This window comes from Barbus barbus (assembly GCF_936440315.1).
Source record: "Barbus barbus genome assembly, chromosome: 6".
Classification (NCBI taxonomy): domain Eukaryota; kingdom Metazoa; phylum Chordata; class Actinopteri; order Cypriniformes; family Cyprinidae; genus Barbus; species Barbus barbus.
In genome coordinates, this window is record NC_136734.1 from 25373183 (window position 1) to 25394486 (window position 21304).

General features: G+C 38.4%; 1 protein-coding gene across 2 annotated transcripts in view; it reads left to right on the forward strand.

The window, feature by feature from the left end:
• Window positions 1–20312, forward strand: part of LOC306870798 (ras-GEF domain-containing family member 1B-A-like) — a 68216-nt gene extending 47904 nt beyond the window's left edge. Inside the window, exons 1-14 of one of the 2 annotated variants that reach the window (XM_079418216.1) lie at window positions 1986–2239; window positions 5861–6043; window positions 6498–6620; window positions 6730–6867; window positions 9712–9924; window positions 10070–10144; window positions 11246–11341; window positions 11744–11846; window positions 13749–13828; window positions 14997–15092; window positions 16784–16879; window positions 17123–17246; window positions 17682–17754; window positions 18826–20312. In XM_079418216.1, coding sequence (XP_079274342.1) covers window positions 2156–2239; window positions 5861–6043; window positions 6498–6620; window positions 6730–6867; window positions 9712–9924; window positions 10070–10144; window positions 11246–11341; window positions 11744–11846; window positions 13749–13828; window positions 14997–15092; window positions 16784–16879; window positions 17123–17246; window positions 17682–17754; window positions 18826–18850 — 1509 coding nt within the window. In that variant the 5' untranslated portion in view covers window positions 1986–2155 and the 3' untranslated portion in view covers window positions 18851–20312. Of the gene's footprint in view, window positions 1–1985; window positions 2240–5860; window positions 6044–6497; window positions 6621–6729; window positions 6868–9711; window positions 9925–10069; window positions 10145–11245; window positions 11342–11743; window positions 11847–13748; window positions 13829–14996; window positions 15093–16783; window positions 16880–17122; window positions 17247–17681; window positions 17755–18825 lie in introns of those variants that run through there. The other variant, XM_079418215.1, reaches the window with a different exon arrangement.
• The last annotated feature ends 992 nt before the right edge of the window (window positions 20313–21304 follow it).

The following is a 21304-nucleotide window of genomic DNA, read 5'->3' on the forward strand; positions in this document are numbered from 1 at the left end:
TTAACCACAGCTAATGTACTGTTTAACACCGTACCTGATCATCTTTGTCAACTGCTAGTACATTTGTTTCCACAGAACGGAGGTGCCAGACGTTCTTAAGTTAGGATCCCAATTTGAGAATTCCCATGTCTGACGTTCTTATGTGAAAAAACATACACACATAGATTTTTGGTGTTTTGAATGACTCCATTTGGAACATTAAAATGTTTCATTGGGATAATCAATTTCAATTTAACTTTTGTTATATACATCTCCGTCTGTTTTAGGGACTGGTCTTTGAAGTAAAAAAGTCTTTGAACAGCATGCACTGTTTATCATGCATTCTTATAAACAGTTTCCAACATTTAAATAATTCATGCAGTTTCTCACTTTTCACATTCATAATGCCCCATCTAGGACAACAAAACAGGGGTGTGAATACCTCTGGAGCAAAGGGGAAGCTAGGTCAGACAGTCTGTGCTGACTAACCTCAAATGTGTATTTAATGGGGGTAACGAGTGGGCATGAATTGACTTGTGGCTGTTTCTCTTTAACTTTTTTGTTGCTGTTTGGTTACTGTTAGTAGTATTAACTTTTGCAGAGCTTAACTGTTAGTTCTTCATATCTTTATGAACTCATCCACACACTCTTCACAATGAACAATGAATACACAGAGGTTACATAACTGTGGGCCCATTGTGGAGGTGTTAGCCAAGATGTGGGATCTGTGAATGGTTATTTTCAAGCATAATGCTCCCCATATTCAGATTTTATTCCGACTGGTTGTCAAAGGCATGAAGAAACATCCTAATTTTCTCACAATGAGAGTCTCTTGTGATTTTCAGAGGATTCATACATGTATTTTATGTATTTTAAAGCTTTACACATTTGTGCTACTCTGTTTGCTTTTTATTTATTATGGTGCTGGTCTGCTTAAGACATTTGACACACACACACACACACACACACACACACACACACTTCCGAAAATATAACTGTTATGTACGAGATTATGTACAGTCAGCCAGCCATTAATGCATATAAACCCAGAGAGGATGATCAGGACCCCAGCACACACATTATCCTGTTTTTTCACTGCTTCTTAAATATATGCAGACATGATGAAATATTGATTTTTCAGTTATTACATGAATTAACTGTGATTTAATCATTTATATTTTTTACAATGTACTTGCCTTCAAGTAATTTTAACTATAGGTCAGTGCAAACTGTAGTTATTTTTTCAGAAGTATTAACCATGTGAGTGAGTGAAAGTTTATCAGGTGAATCCCAATTTGTTCTGTCAATTTAAAAGACAGACAGATTGATACCATTGTTGTTCGAGCATGCTACTGAAGCTCATTTAGCACACCTCAGATAGGCGAGAGAGGTGACGAACTCTTGGCCCCTTGACCTGCAATGAGAGAGGGAAAACCTCTCTGTGAACTCTTTCAGGTATTCACCACAGTATCTGATGTGGGATCCTGCACAGTATCAGTGAAAATGAGACATCTAAAGTATCCAGAAAGAAATTTGTTACCCATTCTCAGTGAGAAAGTGCCCAAAAAACATTGCTCAAAAGTTGCCCCATGTATCATCAGCTTAAGACATGAGGGAGTTCACACAAATATTTCCATTTACACTGCCCATGATGCTAGCATTTGTAATATTATGTATATTTTGAACAAATAAATCAATAATTGTATTTTTGATCAAGTCATTAGTCCTGATAGATTCAAATGAGACAGCTATCTTTCAGGATCTAATGGGGGATTTGTAAGTAACCATGAATAATATTTTCAGGGGATTTTCGCTGAGACAGGCATTTAAGTTCTTCTTTCAGTCGTCTTTTTAGTGAAATTCCCATATGTTTTCGTTTTCAAGTATGGACCGATGGGCGCGCGCTGACGTGCACGCGGGTGTCTTGTGCTGTCCGCTGATTGGCTGTCTCGGAATCTACAGCTCAGCCTACTATCATTTACTATTCGCGCGCTCAGTGGATCAACACACACTTGCTTGCGATCGTGAGAGAGAGGCATATCGCACGTACTGCCTGGATATATTTATAAGGATCATGCGCTTGAGTGTCACGGTCGGTATCCGTATGACCTAGGAATACGCAGCGTGACTTCTTTTTAATTGAACGTGTTTTGAGAATCATTTTTAAGCGCGTTATATGTCCGGAGGTTTATCTTGCGCAGCCATTCATCGCCAAACTTCTGCAGGGCTGATCTACAGCGGAGTCTCGGTCCCTTTCGAGGTGAGAAACTCAAGCAATGATTAATGCGTTCATTACATTACTTGGTTTGCATGCATTTAGATTTTATTTCACATTACGACCTGCTCTGTATACATAAGTCAATAAATTACGTGCAAGCGAGGAAGAGTCAGTTTACTTATAAACATGCCAACGAATATGCCGTGCTGTGTTATTGACTAAAGTAACGTTATATTAATATTAATGGAGAATGTGACCTGTGGTGTTAGTATGCTGGTGGTCTTGAGTGTGAGTTCTTACAAGTCATATGCAATGTAACTTACAACAAATGTAGAACACAACCAAGCTGTCATGTTATTTGATATATGCTACCATGGAAATGAATGATTGCTATGTACTATTGGTTATTTGTGGTATTGTTAGTGGAATGAATATTCTATTCTAGATTTTGGTGTACTAGTTTGATGGTTAAATTGGTTGCACTGATAATTTGATTTAAATGCATTTTATTTTGTATTACATGGTACTTTGTTGTAGCCTATAATACTTTACTGAAGGATTGTAATGTTAATTTACCTTGCTAGTTACATCCATACTAGTTACATGGTATTCAGACAAGGTTCCCACAGTCAGAGAAAACTGGATATAAGTCTGGATAACCCATCAAGATCTTAGTCTCATTGAAATATCTATGGAAGGCATTTTATAGTTTAGGATGATATGAAATTACAGTAAATTAGATTAAAAATAGTATGCATGCTGTGTACTAAACTGATGGTTTGCACTACAGAATGAAGATGCCAGGCTCTCATATATTAGTGCAGTAGTGGTCTTGTGGTGGGTGGGTATGAAAACTGGAGGGTTGTTGCTGATATTCCCTTGTTGATTTCAGATGATCATTACCCATATGTTGCTCCCCACTATCAAATAAGTAAGGTATTCTGGGACTTAAGCAGATTGTGTTATCTGCTTGATTTAATCTGTGTTGTTTAATCAAGATGAGGGTTTGTGTTTGGTCAAGATTGTGGAAGAGTGTCTAAGACATTTGATTCCGTTTTGAAAAGCTGTGATTTGGCTGGACTTTGCCTCTGTGATACCAGTCATGCAGGTAGCTCAAAGTTCTGTGGGAAGGACACTATGCCCTGCCAATCTGTACCACCAGCCAAGCGCTTTATTTACTCAGACACACTCCAGTAGTTTCAGTGAAGCTATAGCTCCCTTCCCCCACTGTCTTGCACACGGACACACACCTGCTCGTTTCCCAAGGCTAACATGTAACCCACTTTGACAGAAACCAAAAGACTCAACACACCCTTTTGTTGAGGATGCAGTTTCAAAACACTCCAGAAAGTTTAGGTTTGTTGTTTTAACCTCCACATTTGCATTAGATAGGGCTCCCACAGCCATGGAAGACCTGTAAATATCAAGCAATGTTAAAATTGTGATTTCCATGGAAACTGATCTTAAGAAGTCATGGAAATATGGAAAATTGACATTTTATTTTTAAATTTAAATTTATTTTCAATTTATTTAATACATATTCTATAAATGGAAATCTAACTTTTAACTCAATTTCAATTATAAATAAAAATTGTATTTCAATGTTTTTTTCCAATTGCTATGCATGTGCTTGTGTATAGTATTTGTAGAAACGTTTAATTTATAGAGTGGAATTTCAATATACAATTAATAATAAAAAATCCTTATCCAGTATGGATAAATGAGTGTAAAACCATGGAAATGTTATTAGTCAAAAGGTGTGACCCCAAAGATCAGAGCGTTTATTTATCTTGCTAAATATTGTTTTATGCTTGAGGAAGCCCGTTTTGATCTAGAGACACAGTAATCAACAATACAGTCAACATGTGGGTGGGACTGAATGCTTTTAGCTTTTGGACTGTCATAACTATCTAAAAGGCAGCCATGCAAGGATGCCAAATATTCTGCATGGTCAAAATAAAAGCTCTGACAAAAACATTTCAGTAATTGTGTGAAAGCAAGGGCTTATACATTACACAGCCCCTGTGGTGACGGCTGTGCTTCGTGTTTGTTTAAGCAGGACAGAGGAGGGGACATGTGGCTGGCCATACTTGACACCTGCAACCAAAAAGTAAACACAGAATCTCTGCTACTAATCAGCTTCAGATTTGTTTTAGTCGCTCACAGAATTCAGTCGAGCAGCAGCTGGTGCACCTAGAGAGTTTAAAAGGGCTTTGACTTTTTCTGTTTTAGCTTTTAGCAGATTTGCATTGTGGCCTGGGGGCTTCACTAATAGGGTTGCATGGGCAGATGCGCAGGGGTATTCTGCTTTTGGGCCGTATAATGAGACAAAATTAGAGTTTATTCATCAAAAACCAAAAAGGGGTTTATTTTATGAAAGGTCTTGCAAATTCTTTTACAGAATATGAGTCAGAGAATAAAACCATACGCGGTTCCCAGAGGCATCATTCATAAAGGACTTGACAAATTGTCAATTTCTGGTGATGAGCGCAAAGTAATTCTTGACATCATTTGGCCTTCCTTGCTTTTTATCTCATTGATATGCTCAGATGGTATAACACATGGTAAAGCAGATGCGCAGGGGGGCGTTTGCTGCTTTGACCTCTTGAGCCTCCATTTTGATGCTAATGTCTATGGTTTTATGAAGAGGTCTCTGTGGGGGGCCGCGGACTGAGAATATACCTCATCGTACGACACCCCCTCCCTCCTGCACACTCCTGTCTGACTCTGGTACCCAAACGCCTGTGGGCCTGAATAGGCAGGCGGCCATTGTGGCTGCGCATTGTTCGGGGTGTCCCTTGACGCCCTGTGCCGTAGCTGTGAATGCCTCCATTGAGGGGCCCATATGCGCTGTGTCCAGGAATCTCACTTAAAGTCATGGGCTGAGTTCTGAAATGGCACAGAAGCTCGTGCTGGCATTCTAGAGCCATCCGCGTGATTATGTGATGCATGGACATGTGCAAAACGCACTTTCTGCTGTTCCACAAGAGCCTGGAAGATACAGAAGTAGGAGGGAGGCAGGCAATGTGAGCCAGAGCTCTTTGTGTGGGTGAAGAACTGCTTTTGGTTGCTTATCACCTCTAGCTAATGCTGACCGACTCATGCGACTCTTATTTGTAATGGGCCACATTTTGCTTTCGAGGGGGAAATTAAGAATCCTTCTTTTCAGAAGCACAAGATCTCATAGGTCATCATGTTTTTTCTATCAACCCGTAGTTGAAAGAGCCTCTGTGTTGTACGTCCACGTGAGGTAAAAGCACCATGAAGATGAATTTGTTGGTGTTTGTGAGTGAAACCCACCGGCGGTATGTTCAGCTGCTATTATGGTGGATTAGAGCCAGCTAGTGTGAGTCTAAAATACAGAGCGAATGGAGATTTAAACTCAAGTTCTCACAGGCTCAATCAGGGAAGGTGTGTGCACATTGAGATTAATCGCGACATATTCATCCCCATGAGTCGTCCATCCGAGGAAGAGTCATTTTCCACTCAGCTTCCTATAATGATACTGGGACCTTGTGTTTTACACAAAGGTAAACAAAATTTTCAGTTGAGGATGGAGGCTCAGCATTAACGAATTAGTTCATGCATCAATGTCTGTTTTTGATTGTGTTTGTGCTTAGGTTAGGCTCCTCAGACTGATGTTTCTTTATATCCTTCAAACAGGACAAAATGCCTCAAACACCACCCTTTCCAGCGATGTATGGGTCCAGTGGCTACAACAAGAATATTTATAAGGCCAAGGAAGAGGACTATGAAGGCCTGTATTATCATGAAAACAACCTGGTGTCAGGGTCCTTGGAGGCTCTAATTGAGCACTTGGTCCCCACGGTGGCTTACTATCCTGATGTGAGTATATAGTGTGTAAAACGTAGCTATTAAGCCAATTCACAGTATTGGATTTTGAGAATTGCAAACATATGCTTTGCTCAGTTTTATATCTCACATTTATTTATTTTTTAAACATTGAGACAACAAAAATGACTTGTAATTGCTTTCAACTTATAATTTAGTGATATGCACTTCTGCTCAAAAATTTGGTTTTAAATTACTTTTAATCAGCAAGGATTCATTAAATTGATCTAAAGATACATAAATCCTTTGTATTATTTCAAAAAATTTTATTTAAAGTAAGAGTTGTCCTTTTGAGGTGTAGTCTAGCTAACCAGATTTATTTTCTTGAAATATAAATACATTTTATGTAGCTCAGTCCAATGTTAGTTTTGTTTAGAATAATGTAAAACTGATATTAATAATTTGTATTGTTGCACCAACATTGATCTCATTTTTTATTGACTCACAGAGGACATACATCTTCACATTCCTGCTCAGTTCCCGTCTCTTTATTCACCCGTATGAGCTGATGTCCAAAGTGTGCCATTTGTGTGTGGACCAGCAGAGACTCACTGATCCTCAGGCTGATAAGGTACAAGAGTGTTTTTATACTGATTGTCATACAAGGTGGCGTCAGTCTTCATGGTTATTTTGAGAACCAAGGACCATAATTTGCAATTTTTTTTTTACTTAATCTGTAGGCAAGAGTCAGGAAAATTGCTCCCAAGATCCTGCAGTTGCTGACTGAGTGGACGGAGACGTTTCCCTATGACTTCAGGGATGAGAGGATGATGAAGAGCCTGAAGGAACTAACACATCGTCTGAGTACTGGAGATGAAGTAAGTCTGTCATTTCCAAGTGTTGGAAGATCATTTCAGCAGAAACAATGAGTTTTTCATTCTTGAGGAAATGTCAGCTAAAGGGCAACGCCGTTTTAAAATAATAGTCACCTGATAGGTGAGAACACTTGCGTCAAAGACATTAGCTTTTCTTTATGCCTTTAGTACCACTAGTAACATAGACAGTGTTAAAACCTTTATATGTCTTAGCATGGCTTTTTTAACATTCAGCTACTTAAGACGTAGGATGTAACACGTTGAGTGAGAAGAGTGTCAACACCTGAGCAATGGGGGGTGAGATTTCTTTAGTCCAAAGCGCTCTGACAAGAGGAGTGAGAAGAAAGCTCTTTTGTTCAGCTGCTTTTGTCTTTACTTGTGCTTTTCCACAGGCTGCATTTAAATAGTTCTCTTAGCACTGACTCGTTTGTTACCATGTTACTGGCTTAGCATTTTTTTTTTCATCAAAGGGACTTTTTCAACACATTTATTCTAGTTTTTTTTTAAACTTCCTGGGCACAAAAACCACCAGTGGTTGCGTTACATGATTAGATTTTATTTTACATCTAGTTTTTTTTTTTTTTTTTTACAATTTGTTTTGTTTGATTTGATGGTGATATAACATTTTTAGCATCATTAAATGCATTTTAGTTTTTTTTTTAAAAGTTTTTTTCATTTATTGTGTACCGTTTTACACGTTATTGATGGGGATCAAATTTTCTTTTTTAACGGTGTGACCACTTCATGTTTTCTTTTAAAGTATCTTCATGATCTTTTCTTCAAAGTATGTTTATTATCTTTACATTTTCTAGGTAGGCGAGACAAATGTAATCTGTGTTTTGAGTCATGACTGTCTGGTAGATGTATATCTGTGCATGAAAAGAGTGTCTCATAGTGTGAAGAATGCATTCATGGTTCATACCATCAATATGCTTACTGTGTTATGTAATTCAGTCACTGTTTTTCTCCCGCCATGTGAACGGCATGTTCTCGTACGTGAATTTTGTTAATGAGAGTGTCTGTTACAGTGGAGCACTGACTCTACGATGACGGGGAATTCACAGTAGTCAGAGCCACACAATAGACAATGGGTGTATTTATAGCTAGACATAAGCCCATCTGAGTCAAATGTGCTGTCCAGTGCTTGCAGCCCATCATAACGAGACCACTATGAAGTGGTTTCCAGTTAGACCTTTTATTTTTTGACCTCTCCTAGACCTCAGTGGTCCTGACGAGTTTGCCAGCAGTTTGTTGACCTGCTGTTTTCAGTCTTTTTACTGGCAGTTGCATTGCAGCTCTCTTGCTTTCAGCACAGGAGCTGAGAATAGATGCCGTAACATCTGTCTCCAGACCACAGTTTGGTCCTCAGGCTTCTGGTCGACAAAGATTGTCATTATGCATGTGGTCTTCTGTATAGGAAATGCAGGGCTCAGCTGTGCATTTGCAGACACACCCATTTGGTGCACATTTGGACACCTTTTGCACAAATCCTGTTTATTGGGAAAGTAATGGAGATCATTCACCCTTGACCTGGGTGTGGTGTGTCCATGCCAGAGTGATCTGTACTCTGAGGTTGTACCATGTGGATGGCTGTCGCACACTCATGCCAGGGTTAAAAACATGGAGGCAGCACACAAGCAGCTTTCTTTTCTATTTTTCCACAACAAGTGAGTTGTCTGATCTGCTGGCTCAAAATGTCAAGCAGTTATCGCCAAGAACTCCTGCTAAAAATAATGTGTCAGCATATGGGGGAGCTTGAAGAGGGAATATTAAGACTGTGCTCTTTTAAAGTACTGCAAGGACTCGTTTCTTCCTGTACTCGCTCTCGTCAAATCATCAATATTCTTGCCTCTACACTATGTGCAGGTTGTTCTGAGCCAGATGGATTTATGCGCCACTGAGCTCCTGCACAACAGATTAATGTCACTTTTTATTTTCTATAAGTCAGAAAGGAGAACTGAAGCCTGACAGAAATGAAAGATCCCACAACCACTCAGCAAAAGTTTGAACAGCCAACTTTTTATATCTTCTTGTTAAACAAAAGCCTTAAGGCCTGTTTGCACCAAGAATGATAGCCACATCGATAACTATATTAGACTCCACACAAATTGACAATAGCATTTTGTTTGATATAAGAGCTGCAGTTTTGTTGTCTGATGCTTTAAATGCTTAAACTGTTTAAAGTCGAGTGAATTGATTGACTTTCAGGTGATTATTGTCCTGAATAAAAGTATTTTGTTTTAATGAAATGCAGTGCTATTTAAGTAACCAGTTTAGGTAAGGATTCCTTTAAGTAGCCTGTTTTAAATTCATGGCGTGGGGCTGTCTTTTTGATGTCCGCTGGTTGTCAAGCAGGCAGAGGATGTAGATTCTTGTCCGACTGATGTTGAGCAACAGGGCATGACCGCTGCTGTCCTCTCCTTACGCAACAGAAGTCCAGAACTGTATCAGGCTCTTGTTATTAGATAACTCAACCCTATCTTATATTACGAGGGGAAATGGGCAGCATTCAGGATTCTTGTGAACCTTTGAAGGACATGAAGTGCTGCTGTTTCGTAATCCTGCATTAACCGTTTATGTAACATACTCAAGAAAGACCCTATGTTGGAACGTTAGACCCCGTGAGCCGAACCACCGTCACAGCTGACCAATCAAGAGGAAAGGGCACCATTATACGCCTGGAAGTCCATTAGATGTTTGCAGCACAAATGCATTGTGTATTCAGCTTTCTTATCAGTGTGGGACACATTTTGTTGTCAGTCTTTCAAATGAATGATTACCTTGTCATTCTGGTCAATAAAAGCATGGTTGCAAATCCCCGTCTTCTGTCTCCCCGTCTCTCTTCAGCTCTATCGCAAGGCAGTGCAACAGATGACACAAACACTGATCCGTAAGCTCACCACACTGAGTCAGTACGAGGAGGCTTTGGCCAAGATTAACTCCTCTGTGACTGACAGACTAACTGTGCTGAAGACCAAACCTCAGTCCATCCAGAGAGACATTCTGACCATCTGCAGCGACCCCTTCACCCTGGCACAACAACTCACACACATTGAACTGGTGAGTGGAACTTCCTCGGTTTACGTGACCTTACATTCCTCGCCTCACTGTGTGTTTGGATTGATTGATTTATTTACTAAAGTAAGGTTTCAAGGTGACGGTTTGGACTAACTGCAAAGGTTAAGTTGACATCTTCATTTTTCAGGAAAGACTGAGCTACATCGGACCAGAGGAGTTTGTTCAAGCGTTTGTTCAGAAAGACCCTCTTGATAACGACAAGGTAACAGTCCCTTCCTGTTTATGGTCAGCAAGGTCAACTAAAAATATATACAATGCAAATGTTAGGTCTTGTGCTTACTACAACAAATATCTGACTCCAACAAATCAATGCACACAATGTTTACATTAACCCTTGGGTTCAATGTGGTGTCACCTATTTCACACAGCATTCACAGCACATTCCTCGTCTAATCTATCACCGTCCAAGTTTCCCTCCTCACGTTCCACACAGCGTCCTTTTGTGGCTAAAGCCTAGCAACTGGTTTCTCACAATAACCTGCCAAAAGTTTACTCAGCCCTGCCTCGTAATGCCCATTGCCGTCGAACTGCTAGGCAACAGCCCGTGTCAAGGCGGTGCTAGTGGAATTTTTTTTTTCCCTGTCTTTTGTTCTGGTCGCCGTCTCTCCAGAGGGTCCTTGTTCACCGCCGTGGCTCTCTGATGTTGTCCGTCACAAGTAGAGTAGGGTGGGTTAGGCATTGTGTGACGGATGGCACAGTCAGACTATAGGAATGTGAGGTATGAAGGGTTAGAGTGGCCCGAGCTTTCAGACAAAGTGTCTGTATATATTCCCTAAACAGATAATCGCATAAGGCCCAGTGAGCATGGAGGGTCTGCAGGGCAAATAAGCTCTCTGATTGAATGTGCATTGTTGGAGATCATCAGTCATCTCGGAGACCTTTGTTCTTGGGCTGGGACTGTAGGAATCACAGATGCCAGCATGCAAAGTTCTGTGAGATCACTTAAAGAGCAATATTCTACCGATGATGAACTGTTTACATTCCTGCCAAAGGTTTTTGAGCTCAGAATTTAGGATGAAAAATAGATGCACCAACACTAAAATTCTGGCTGATAGAGACAAGTTAAAATAGCTGATATCTGGAATCTATGCTAGTTTGATGATGAAAATAATAAATAAAATGCTAACATTGGCAGAAAACCAGTATGGTACAGATAAAATGCACATCCCTAATAAAGACAATTTGAAAAATAAACTGGAAAACGTTGTAGAAAAAAATGTCCTAAATGAAGCTCTTGACCAAACTCAAGCCTCATTGTAATTGAATGATGATACTGACCCTTTTGAAATTTTGATTCTTGCAGAGATGCTTTAGTGATCACAAAAAAGCAAGTAACCTGGAGGCTTATGTGGAGTGGTTCAACAGGCTCAGCTACCTGGTAGCAACAGAGATCTGCATGGTAATAATCTGCTTTTATTGCTATGACTCATCCAGAAACTTAAATTCCTGTAGATTGTGTTGCACTGCTAGGGATTCTAATGTGATTTTTAAATATAAGCCTTATAAAAATATACACCACCTTTCAAAAAAGTCATTAGGTTCCTGAGGTCATGCTGTTCTTTCTATTCATCAAATTGTTGAAAATATTTCCCAGTTTTCTCTTTTTATTTTATTTTATTTTTTTACCTAATAAATGTGGCCTTGGTGATCATGAGATTTTCAAAACATTTTAAAAAATCTTACTGACCCCAAACCTTTGAATGGTGGTGTAGGTAACATTAGATTTTATATCATGAAAGTTGCTAAATTATTAAGTATTTAATGAGCATTGCTATAAATATAATTTGATTTTCTCTTGCAGCCTGTAAAGAAGAAGCATCGGGCTCGAGTCATTGAGTTCTTCATCGACGTGGCACGAGAATGCTTCAACATTGGCAACTTCAACTCGCTCATGGCCATCATTAGTGAGTGTTTTGCCGTCCCTTGCAAGACTTTTCTACAGAAAGCTCTTTTGTTCCCCTCAAATCAGTTTGAATAATGCTGTTTTGGCAGGATTTGGTTTGCTTTTCTAATCCCTGCTCTTGTACGCTTCACACACACAACAATGACAAACTTCTTACAGACTCATATTATTTTATTTGTGTGTTTGTTGAGTGCTTCGGAGAGTCTTATTTAGCTATGCGTTAAGGTTTAGATAATAAATTTTAGCCATTAGTTGAGTAAATTTTCACTAGTCTTTATCATCCGTTGTTCAATAATCTAGATAATCTGTAATAAACAATTTTGTGTTTATGTTAGACTTCTGATAATATAGTGCATTTTACTTTCATAAATATAATGAAATAATTATTAGCTACATTAATCATTCACTCAACACTCAGTTCTCTGAGAACACACCTAGGCCTGTGCCTGAGGCATTATGGGTAGGGAACAGGAGTGGATAGAGCCAGGAGAAGAAGCAGCTGTTCAGCCTGTGTGAGCGAGAGCTGGAACAAGGGAGTGGCATCCCTCAGCCAGATGGTCAGTGCTGACCAATCCAATAGACTGAGCGAGGGACAGACTCATTGAGAGGGGGATTGTGAGAGGGAGGGAGTGGAACCAGCTGTCCTTTCCCTGGACATTCCCTGGAGACGAGCCCATGGGCCGGGGCTCTTACACAAGCTTCTCTCCCTGGAGATGGAGGGCTGATATTAAAGCCACTGAAAGAGAACAAACAAGTCATGGGAAAGGTTGATCGCTCCTGCTTGTGTGTTTTGGAGGCAGCGCGTACATTGTGTGACGTGAATAGAGCATCAGCGCATGGCTAGAACTGAAAGATCATTCGCTCTAGTATCATGTTAGTGTGCCGGAGGAGCTCTGGGCCTGACGCCTGTTAGTGTAGACAGATTGTTAATGGTACTTAAGCCTCAGATGGCTCTTTGTAGATGAATAGATGGTGTTGCTGCTATCAGGCTTAAAACTGGGGAAGAAAACATCTGAAATTACTGAATTTTAGTTACAGATCACAACATATTTGGTTAAATGTGCAAGTATGAACTACAAATATCAATGTTTCCCTTATCCATCAGTTAATTCCTTTGTCTCTCTGAAGCCGTTTTACTTTTTAACACGTACTACCATTAAAATATTTGGGGTCAAGTCAAAGCCATATTCATCAAAGAATCATGAAAAATCATATTTTCCACAAAAATATTTAGCAGGAGAACTGTTTTCAACATTTATAATAAGAAATGTTTTTAGAACAATAATATTAATAATACATTTTAAAATATATTAAAATGCAAAACCATTATTTTATAAATACTTAAATGCAGCCTTGGTGAGCTGTAGAGACCTACAAAAGCTTACCGACCACAAACTTTGTGTATTTGTGTTAACAAAAACAGCAACTTGATTTTATCCTTCTAGAATTGTTTATATCCTGAAAAGTATATGTTTTATATATACCAAATTAGAGCCAAACTGGGTCCCTAAACTATACAAAGAATGTGTTTTAGGAAAGTAGTTGAGGTGAATTTAGATTATGCGTTTATTTTAAAGCTTCAGAAACAAGTAACTTAACATCTAATCAAGACCTAGTAAGAAATGATGCTGTCGTCAGTACAGAGAAATCTGATTGGTTGACCCACCCCTAGTGATTTCCAGTCAACACTCTGACCTCATCTGGTCATTAGTGCTGACTGCACAAGCCCACCGTGACCCTCGGCTCTATAAGCCTCACCTATTGTCGGAGGGAAATAATGCTCCTGCTAATGTCATTGTTCATGAGGGCTCATGGGCTTACACTGCTCTATTTGCCATAGAGAAACTGCACTTCTGACAGGAAACAATGTGCTGACCTGTGTCTCTTTCTATGCGTCTTTCAGCCGGGATGAACATGAGTCCAGTGTCACGGCTCAAGAAGACCTGGGGAAAAATCAAATCCGCCAAATTTGATATACTAGAGGTATGTATTTCATCATGTTGGGTTTGATGTTGTCTTTTCTGTTTACAGCAGTGGGTGGGTGTGTTTCACTGAACATGTAGGGGCTGCAGTGCTGACATGGCACTAATCATATTAAGTGTCCGACCCTGGCTCTTATCCCCGTGACTCATGCATGCACGATGCTCAAACCCCGGACAATATGGATGCCATATTTTGCCAATTTTAGTCCCAAGTGGGCGAGAATTGTTGCTTTTGTGTCATTATTTTTCTGAAGCACAGCGTTTCTCCCTTTGAGTGGGTGTACAAATGTTTACAAAGCCTTTTAGGCCAAATTTGAGATGGGTTGAGACCTTTAAGGCTTTAATTTTGAATCTGCACACTATGTTTACTGTCTAAAGAGGGTTTTGTTTAGGTCTTGCTTTATCTTTAGACATGCAGAGGCCTTGAACTTGATATATGACTTGTGTACGCAAAACACACACCTACACATAGTCTCGCCTTGTGGCTTTCAGCATTTTGATGTGTAAATAGGGGACTGTGTGTCTAATCTTCAGGGAGTTTCAGCCTTTGTATCACAATACTTTTTCTTTTCTCTCACTCTGTCTTCCTCTAGTTTTACTCTAAGACGATGGAGGATTGTAGGATAAAAGGTTTAGTCATGGCTTCCCTGTAGAATAAAATTATTAATGTAAAAGCTGCAGATATTCAGCACTAGTCCCTAATAAAGGTTATTACTTGTTCACCTAAAATGGTCTTGATAAACTATATGTAGTCTTAGACTACTGTTCAAAAGGGCTATAATGTTGTTTTTGATCAAATAAATGCAGCCTTGGGGCATAAGAGACTTCTTTTAAAAACATTTAAAAAATCTTACTGACCCCAAATGTTTGAACCATATGAAACCTGCTGCTTTAAACTGTTTAGAGTGAACTGAACTTTTGTCTCACCTGCTGGCAAAAAGTTGACTGAAGATTGAAAGTGCATAACATGGATCATCTTACTTGGTTCACATTAAAGAATGTCCCATAATGAATAGTAACTAGAGTGACTAATTTTGCCTTTGGAGACTTAACCATGTTGAATGGGCTTAGAGCTCATTAAAAAACTTTTGTTTGTAGAAACTACATCTACATTTTTCAGGCCAAGTCCTGAGGTTGGTGCCTAAACCCGTTGTTGTCTCTATTCGCAGCACCAGATGGATCCCTCTAGTAATTTCTACAACTACAGAACAGCTCTGCGCGGAGCCACTCAGAGATCTATCACTGCTCATAGTAGCAGAGAGAAGGTAATGCACAGAATTTTCTCACAGAAATCATAGGAACGTTGGTTTCATAACACTGTTTGGGTTCGGGGGGCATGTACTTACAAAAGGGTTGTTTGAACTTTGTGATATGTTGTATTGATACTAGCAACAAACGCAGCGAGGACAATGATAAAATCCAATTCATTGCATTAAAGATGCCAGTGATTGGCTCAAGTGCAGATCCCAGTCCAGAAGCTTTGTATTTACACTAAATTGAGGTAGCGTCTGGTCTCTTTGGCCGAGAGTTATGTAATAACAAGTGTAGAGGACGGTGGGCCGTTTGAGGATGATTTGTTGAGGGCAAGGCATCAAATGGGACATTCTGTTTCCCCTGCTAAATATGCTCCATTCTAGTTATGAAAACATGGCATTCAGCCAGTTAACAAAATGTTCTGATGCTCTGCAGTGTTCTCTGTGAGCAAACTCAATAAAATCCATCCGGCATCTGAGTCTGCCAAAAGGAAGCTCAACACTGTTAATCTCTTCGTTAAAATGCACAACTATTTTGAGTCTTCTAATATATATTGGATATGTTGTTTGATTTTGTCAAGCTTCGTAAGGATTGTTTTGCGTCTTCGACTGGTTAGGGAGGAGATCTTTGCTGTGTGGGTTTGGGTTGTGAGACAGAATGTTCCAGAGGAGCAGTACTGGAATGCTTAGCTCTTCCGTGGGGTGGGGTGGGGTGAGGGGGGGGTTGCATCACAGTGGCCCATGTCACTTGTTTTTCTCTAAAATCAGATGTGTTTAGGCTTTGGCAAGTGTTGTTACTTTAAAGATATAAGGGACAAAATAAGTGCATGTTCCAGGACAGGAATTTCCACTGTAAACAAATTAAATCAGGAACGTATTACTGCTCTCTTAATGTCTTTAACTCATCAACTGGTTTGACTGCTCGTCTTTTTGACCCTTTGTTTTGTTCGCCGATGGATATTGCGCTTATTTTAAGCTTGATTTGAACTTGGTTAACTATTCGCATGGGACTGTACTCTAATTATGCCAATAGTTTTGTTTTTGCTTATTTATTTCTTATTTATTTATTTATTTATTTATTTCTCAGTTTTGGAGTGATGCTTAGGCTTAAAAAGACTTATGTAAAACAAAAATAAATAAATGTAAAAAAAGAAAAGATTTTCAGGATGTTGATGGCGTGGAATGAATTAAATGATTAATATTGTAAATGTACATTTTCTAGGTTTTAGTATGATGTTCATAGCAAAAAGTTGTTTAAAATGTTAAATAAGGCAATTTTTACTTGAAGAATTTTTGATCAGTGTGACTTGAATTTTGCACGTGAATTTCTGCATTATAATTTGAATGGGAGGTGGATTGTTTGTTTGTATTTATTTATTTTTATTTTCTTGAGTACTGGAGTGACAGCTGTTTATCATGTTGTAGCTGAATTTGCTACAACAGAGTTTAGAATTTAGCGTCACATACACATCACTGCTTCCTCGTCATGAATCACTGTTATTGCCCTCCAAAGTGGTAGATCCAGTTGTGCTGTGCCCTGTAGGCTTCTAGAAACTGTTGCCTAATGCAGTCTTACTGTGGCGGTAACCCTTAGATGGACTCCAGTGAGGCTGCTTCATTTGGTTGCATGTTTTTTTTTCTTTTCTTAGTTTTTGGTCAGTAATAGCTGTTATGTAATCTTGTGTTCCCTTTTTGCTTTTCAGATTGTTATCCCTTTCTTCAGCCTCTTGATTAAAGACATCTACTTCCTCAATGAAGGATGTGCCAACAGGCTCCCAAACGGACATTTCAATTTTGAGGTAATTCCTGCGCTTTGGCTTGGCGATACATGCAAGCTAACATGATGCATGGAAACAACTGTCGTCACAGCTACTGAGTAACAAAGGATGGTTGAGGAAACACTGTCACATAGCAACGGAAGCATCCAGATTTAGTTCAGTGACGTATGCATCTGTTGAAATGAAGTTTCAAGGGCATCGATTCAGCGAGAAATTAAACTTAGGCAATGATTTCTGACAGAATGAATCTTGACTGTGCTGCAGAAATTCTGGGAGCTGGCCAAACAAGTGATGGAGTTCATGACATGGAAGAAGGTGGAGTGTCCTTTTGACAGAGACCGCAAGATTCTGCAGTATCTCCTGACCGCACCGGTCTTCAGTGAAGATGGTACAGATGTTTTTTTAATGCTAGTTTATGATTGATTGCAATCAAGTTATGGTACATTTTTTACATAAGCCCCTTCATTCCAACTTCTGAAATGCAAACATTGAGGCCAGACAGTGGTTTTGCTAATTAAACATAATTTCTGCATTCTGTCTTGCTTTTTTACTGTCAATTTGGACTTCCTGTCTGAGCTAGAGCTCTTCTGCACACTAATTTTCTGCCACTCGCGTCATAAACATGTTCTAATGATAGCTGCGCAGTGAGCAAACAAGATACCAGACACGAAGACAATTGCGCTTGTCATGATTGCCTCAGGTGTGAAATGCGTCACGCTAAATAACCGAGTGACACAGGTTCAGAACATTCCTCAAGAAAGAAAACAGGTGGCTTTGTTTTTGTTGCTGACACACTTGTCTCATCTCAATGATCTCTCAACAGCTTTGTATCTGGCATCATATGAGAGTGAAGGACCAGAGAACAACATGGAGAAAGACAGATGGAAATCTCTCAGGTGTGTATGATACGATTCATCAAGTCATCTTCTGCATTCAGATGCTGAGATTACTCCTGCCCTGTCTGAAGAGTAGTGGCCAGGCCTTTGAAAAATAATAATTAGTAAAAACTTCAAAAATATGCTCACAATCCATATTAATATGATCTAGAAGCAAATCCTTCTTTTAAATGTTATTTTCAGTGAAACACTTCAGTCAGAATTTCAATTCACTAATAATCGTTAATGCAAATTCATTAGTAAATAACTGTACAAACCTTGAATTAAACAAATTATTTAATTACATATTTTAAAAATCTTTTTATATTATTTACACAGTTTGCCTTGTCTCACTAGAACACTACATGCAATCTAAATTACTGAAATAGTATTTTGAGAATTCTATTGTTTAGGCTTCATGTTTTACAATATTCTGACACATTTTTTTTAAAGGAGTGCATTATCTATTTTTGCTCTCACATTTGCTTCGATCAGTTAGTTAAAATATAAATAAACAACAGAAAACATCTTCCATTAATGCTTGCCAAAGATCATGCGGTGATGGATACACACACATATGTGCTTGGAAAGGATGAGACCTCATGGCTCTTGCTTAGTCACGTTTCCTGATAGCTTTACAGCTCAGGAGGGATGGATAGAGAGAGAGAGGAGGAGGCAAACGGTGGGCTGCTTTTTTATTTTTTCCTCTCCACTGCGACAGGATCTGTCACAGCACCAGATTCTGTCTGTATCAGCAGTTCGTGCTCCACCCCACTCGACTCTGTGTCTCGGCATGAGGGTAGTAGCCCTCCAGGAAGAATCCAGCTGAAGAATAATAGGGCAAAGTTGCCTTTTATTGCTAGTCTGAAACCAGTTTATGCTTGATTTATCTGGTGTAGGGCACTGGACTTGGCTCAGCGCACAGGGCAGACACTATACAACGTGTTTACATTTATTTTATTTTTTTTCCTTTAAATGTGACAAACCTTCGAATGCTCTGTATTTTTGCTTCTCCATTTTTAAGATAGATCATTTTGAATAACTGTTTTCGACCGTTCTAATAATTAAATGACTTCTTGTTTATTTCTGCAGGTCCTCGTTGCTGAACAGAACATAAATCCTGTGAGGATCTCAAAATCAAGTGAACCTTCTGACGAGCAATCTGTGTCCCCTTTTGCCCCCTCCAAAAGTGAGAAGTATCCCTGTTTTTCAAGGGAGTTGACAATCCATATTTTGCTGAACGGTGCATTTTTGTTGGAAAGAGCAGCATCTTTTTACAAGGCCCTTCTCTTTCCGTCTTTCATACTGGATATTTCAGGCTTTTTCATCTCTTTGTGCAGACTTTTGTACTCCTTTTTCCCCCTCTTCAAAGCATGATTTGAGCATAAAGAAAAATGACGTGCCCCTCGTCTACAAACCGATTCCAATCTATGCTGTCGTTCTTCTCTATTGACTGTAAGAGTTTGCCGCTGGTTGGCAAACTGAATTGAAACAGGTTGGGGAAAAGGAAAAAAAAAGATTATAAACCAGCATTATATGTACTGGGTTCCAGTACTGTGTATTTTTATTGTACCTGAAGCATTAATTATGTTGTCACTATTTTTTTATATTGTGTTTGTCAGTTTTTTATGCACATGAGATGTAATGCATTGCTTTAACCTCTGTGAGTGAGGGTTGCCGAATGCACTGGATGCTTCTGTGAATAAAGATGTCAATTCCTTTCTTGTGTAAACTCTTTTGTGATAATTCTGCAGTATTAAGCTCCCCCATCCCTTTTTTTCCTTGTTGTCAAGGCTTTGCTGTGGACGTATGTTGACTGTTGATGGAAAGACAGTGTTGGTTTGTCAGTGTTACAGTTGTAATGCTGTTTCTTACACAATGAAGGTGATATTTTCAGAAGGACAGCTCACTGTCAGACAATACTCCCAAGTGCTGTTGTGTACACTCTTGGCCGCAGCAGAGGTGAATGGTGTTGTGTCGCCCTCTGGTGGCGAAGTGGACGATAACACCGTGTTGTAATTATCAGGGAGGACTTGATTACATGAAGGCCTACTATACCTGTGGTAGTTGGGATTTGAGTCCATTTGTATAATGTATTCAATTTTATTATTATTTTATTAATATCTTCAATTTTCCTTCTGATTTTATTTATTGGCCTCAAAAATATCTGTAGTTGTCCTGTTTTTGTCTGCTTTGTTTTCAAATATTTAAAAAATATTTACAGGCTTTATTATATTCTATGTTATTTTGTACTAGGTACATGTTTTATAGTAATCAGATATTGCTCTAATATTTTATAATGTTTATAAAAGTTTGTATGAGAAAAAAACAACTAAGATTTGAAGGTACTAGCACATGTGAAGTTAATGTCAGTGAGTCCCTTTTTTTTCTTATTGGAATCTATCCACAAATACATGCTTTGTTTTTGTTTTTTTCCCTTGTGTAAATATATCCTGTCAATCTGTATATTGGTATGTATTTTGATCGTTCGGGCAGATTATAGAACCTCATGAGTAGTAGTATTGAGTGAACAAGAAAAAGAGGAATTAAAGAATGCCTATGAAATTAAGCTTTTAGAGACTTACTGTGTTTTTGTGTCTTTGTGTGTCAATTCTGTTAGGAAACATGCAGAATATTCATATTAAAAATATTTTCTAAGTGAATAATATTATGAGGAGATAGGGGTAGTTTTAGGTGTAGTATGGACTGAAGGATAATTAAAAAAAAAATCTTACCTCCTAATGATACACTATCGTTCAATAGTTTGGGGTCTGTATTATTTAATATATATATATTTTTTTTGAAAGAAGTCTGTTATGTTTAACAAGGCTGCATTTATTTGATGAAAAATGAAACCATACCATTTAGTTTTAATTATAATAATATTGTAACAATATTATTACAACTTAAAACTAGTATTATTGCAACTTAAAACTTCTATTGTAATATTTATATGTTCATATATTTTAAAATGTAATCAATTTATTGCAGTGATGACAGCTGACGTTTTTGATTGTGCTTTTTTAAATACTAAATTTATTTTTAGATAATATCAATGTTGAAAAGGGTTGCTTAATTTTGTGAAATCTTTTATACTATACTATATAATAATCTTTTTTTTATGAATGGGAAGTACAAAAAAGTGTAACAATGTAAAAGTCTTACTGTCACAATTGATCTATAGAACTTGAATATTTGAAATAGTCTAGAATCCTGTTATATGCTATGAATAAATACAGAGATAAATTAATCAATTTCTATTGTATATGCAGATTTCTGTAGCATGAGCTATATTTATATTTATATAAATTATAACTGTACTGACAATGTAGGAAAACTGTTAAAAAGCCATGATGTACTGTTCTGAGGACGGTCCACATTCAAACGTAATACAGGGGAGGAGAAATGGGCCTCTGTCTCCATCTACTGGTCAACTATCAAACCATCGGATTTCTAAGACGACTTTATATTTAGTTAGCAAGTGAACGTGATGGTTTGAAAAACAAATATATATATACATACAGAATTTTGTAATATAATTTTGTGACAGAAATATCGATTTATAATAGGC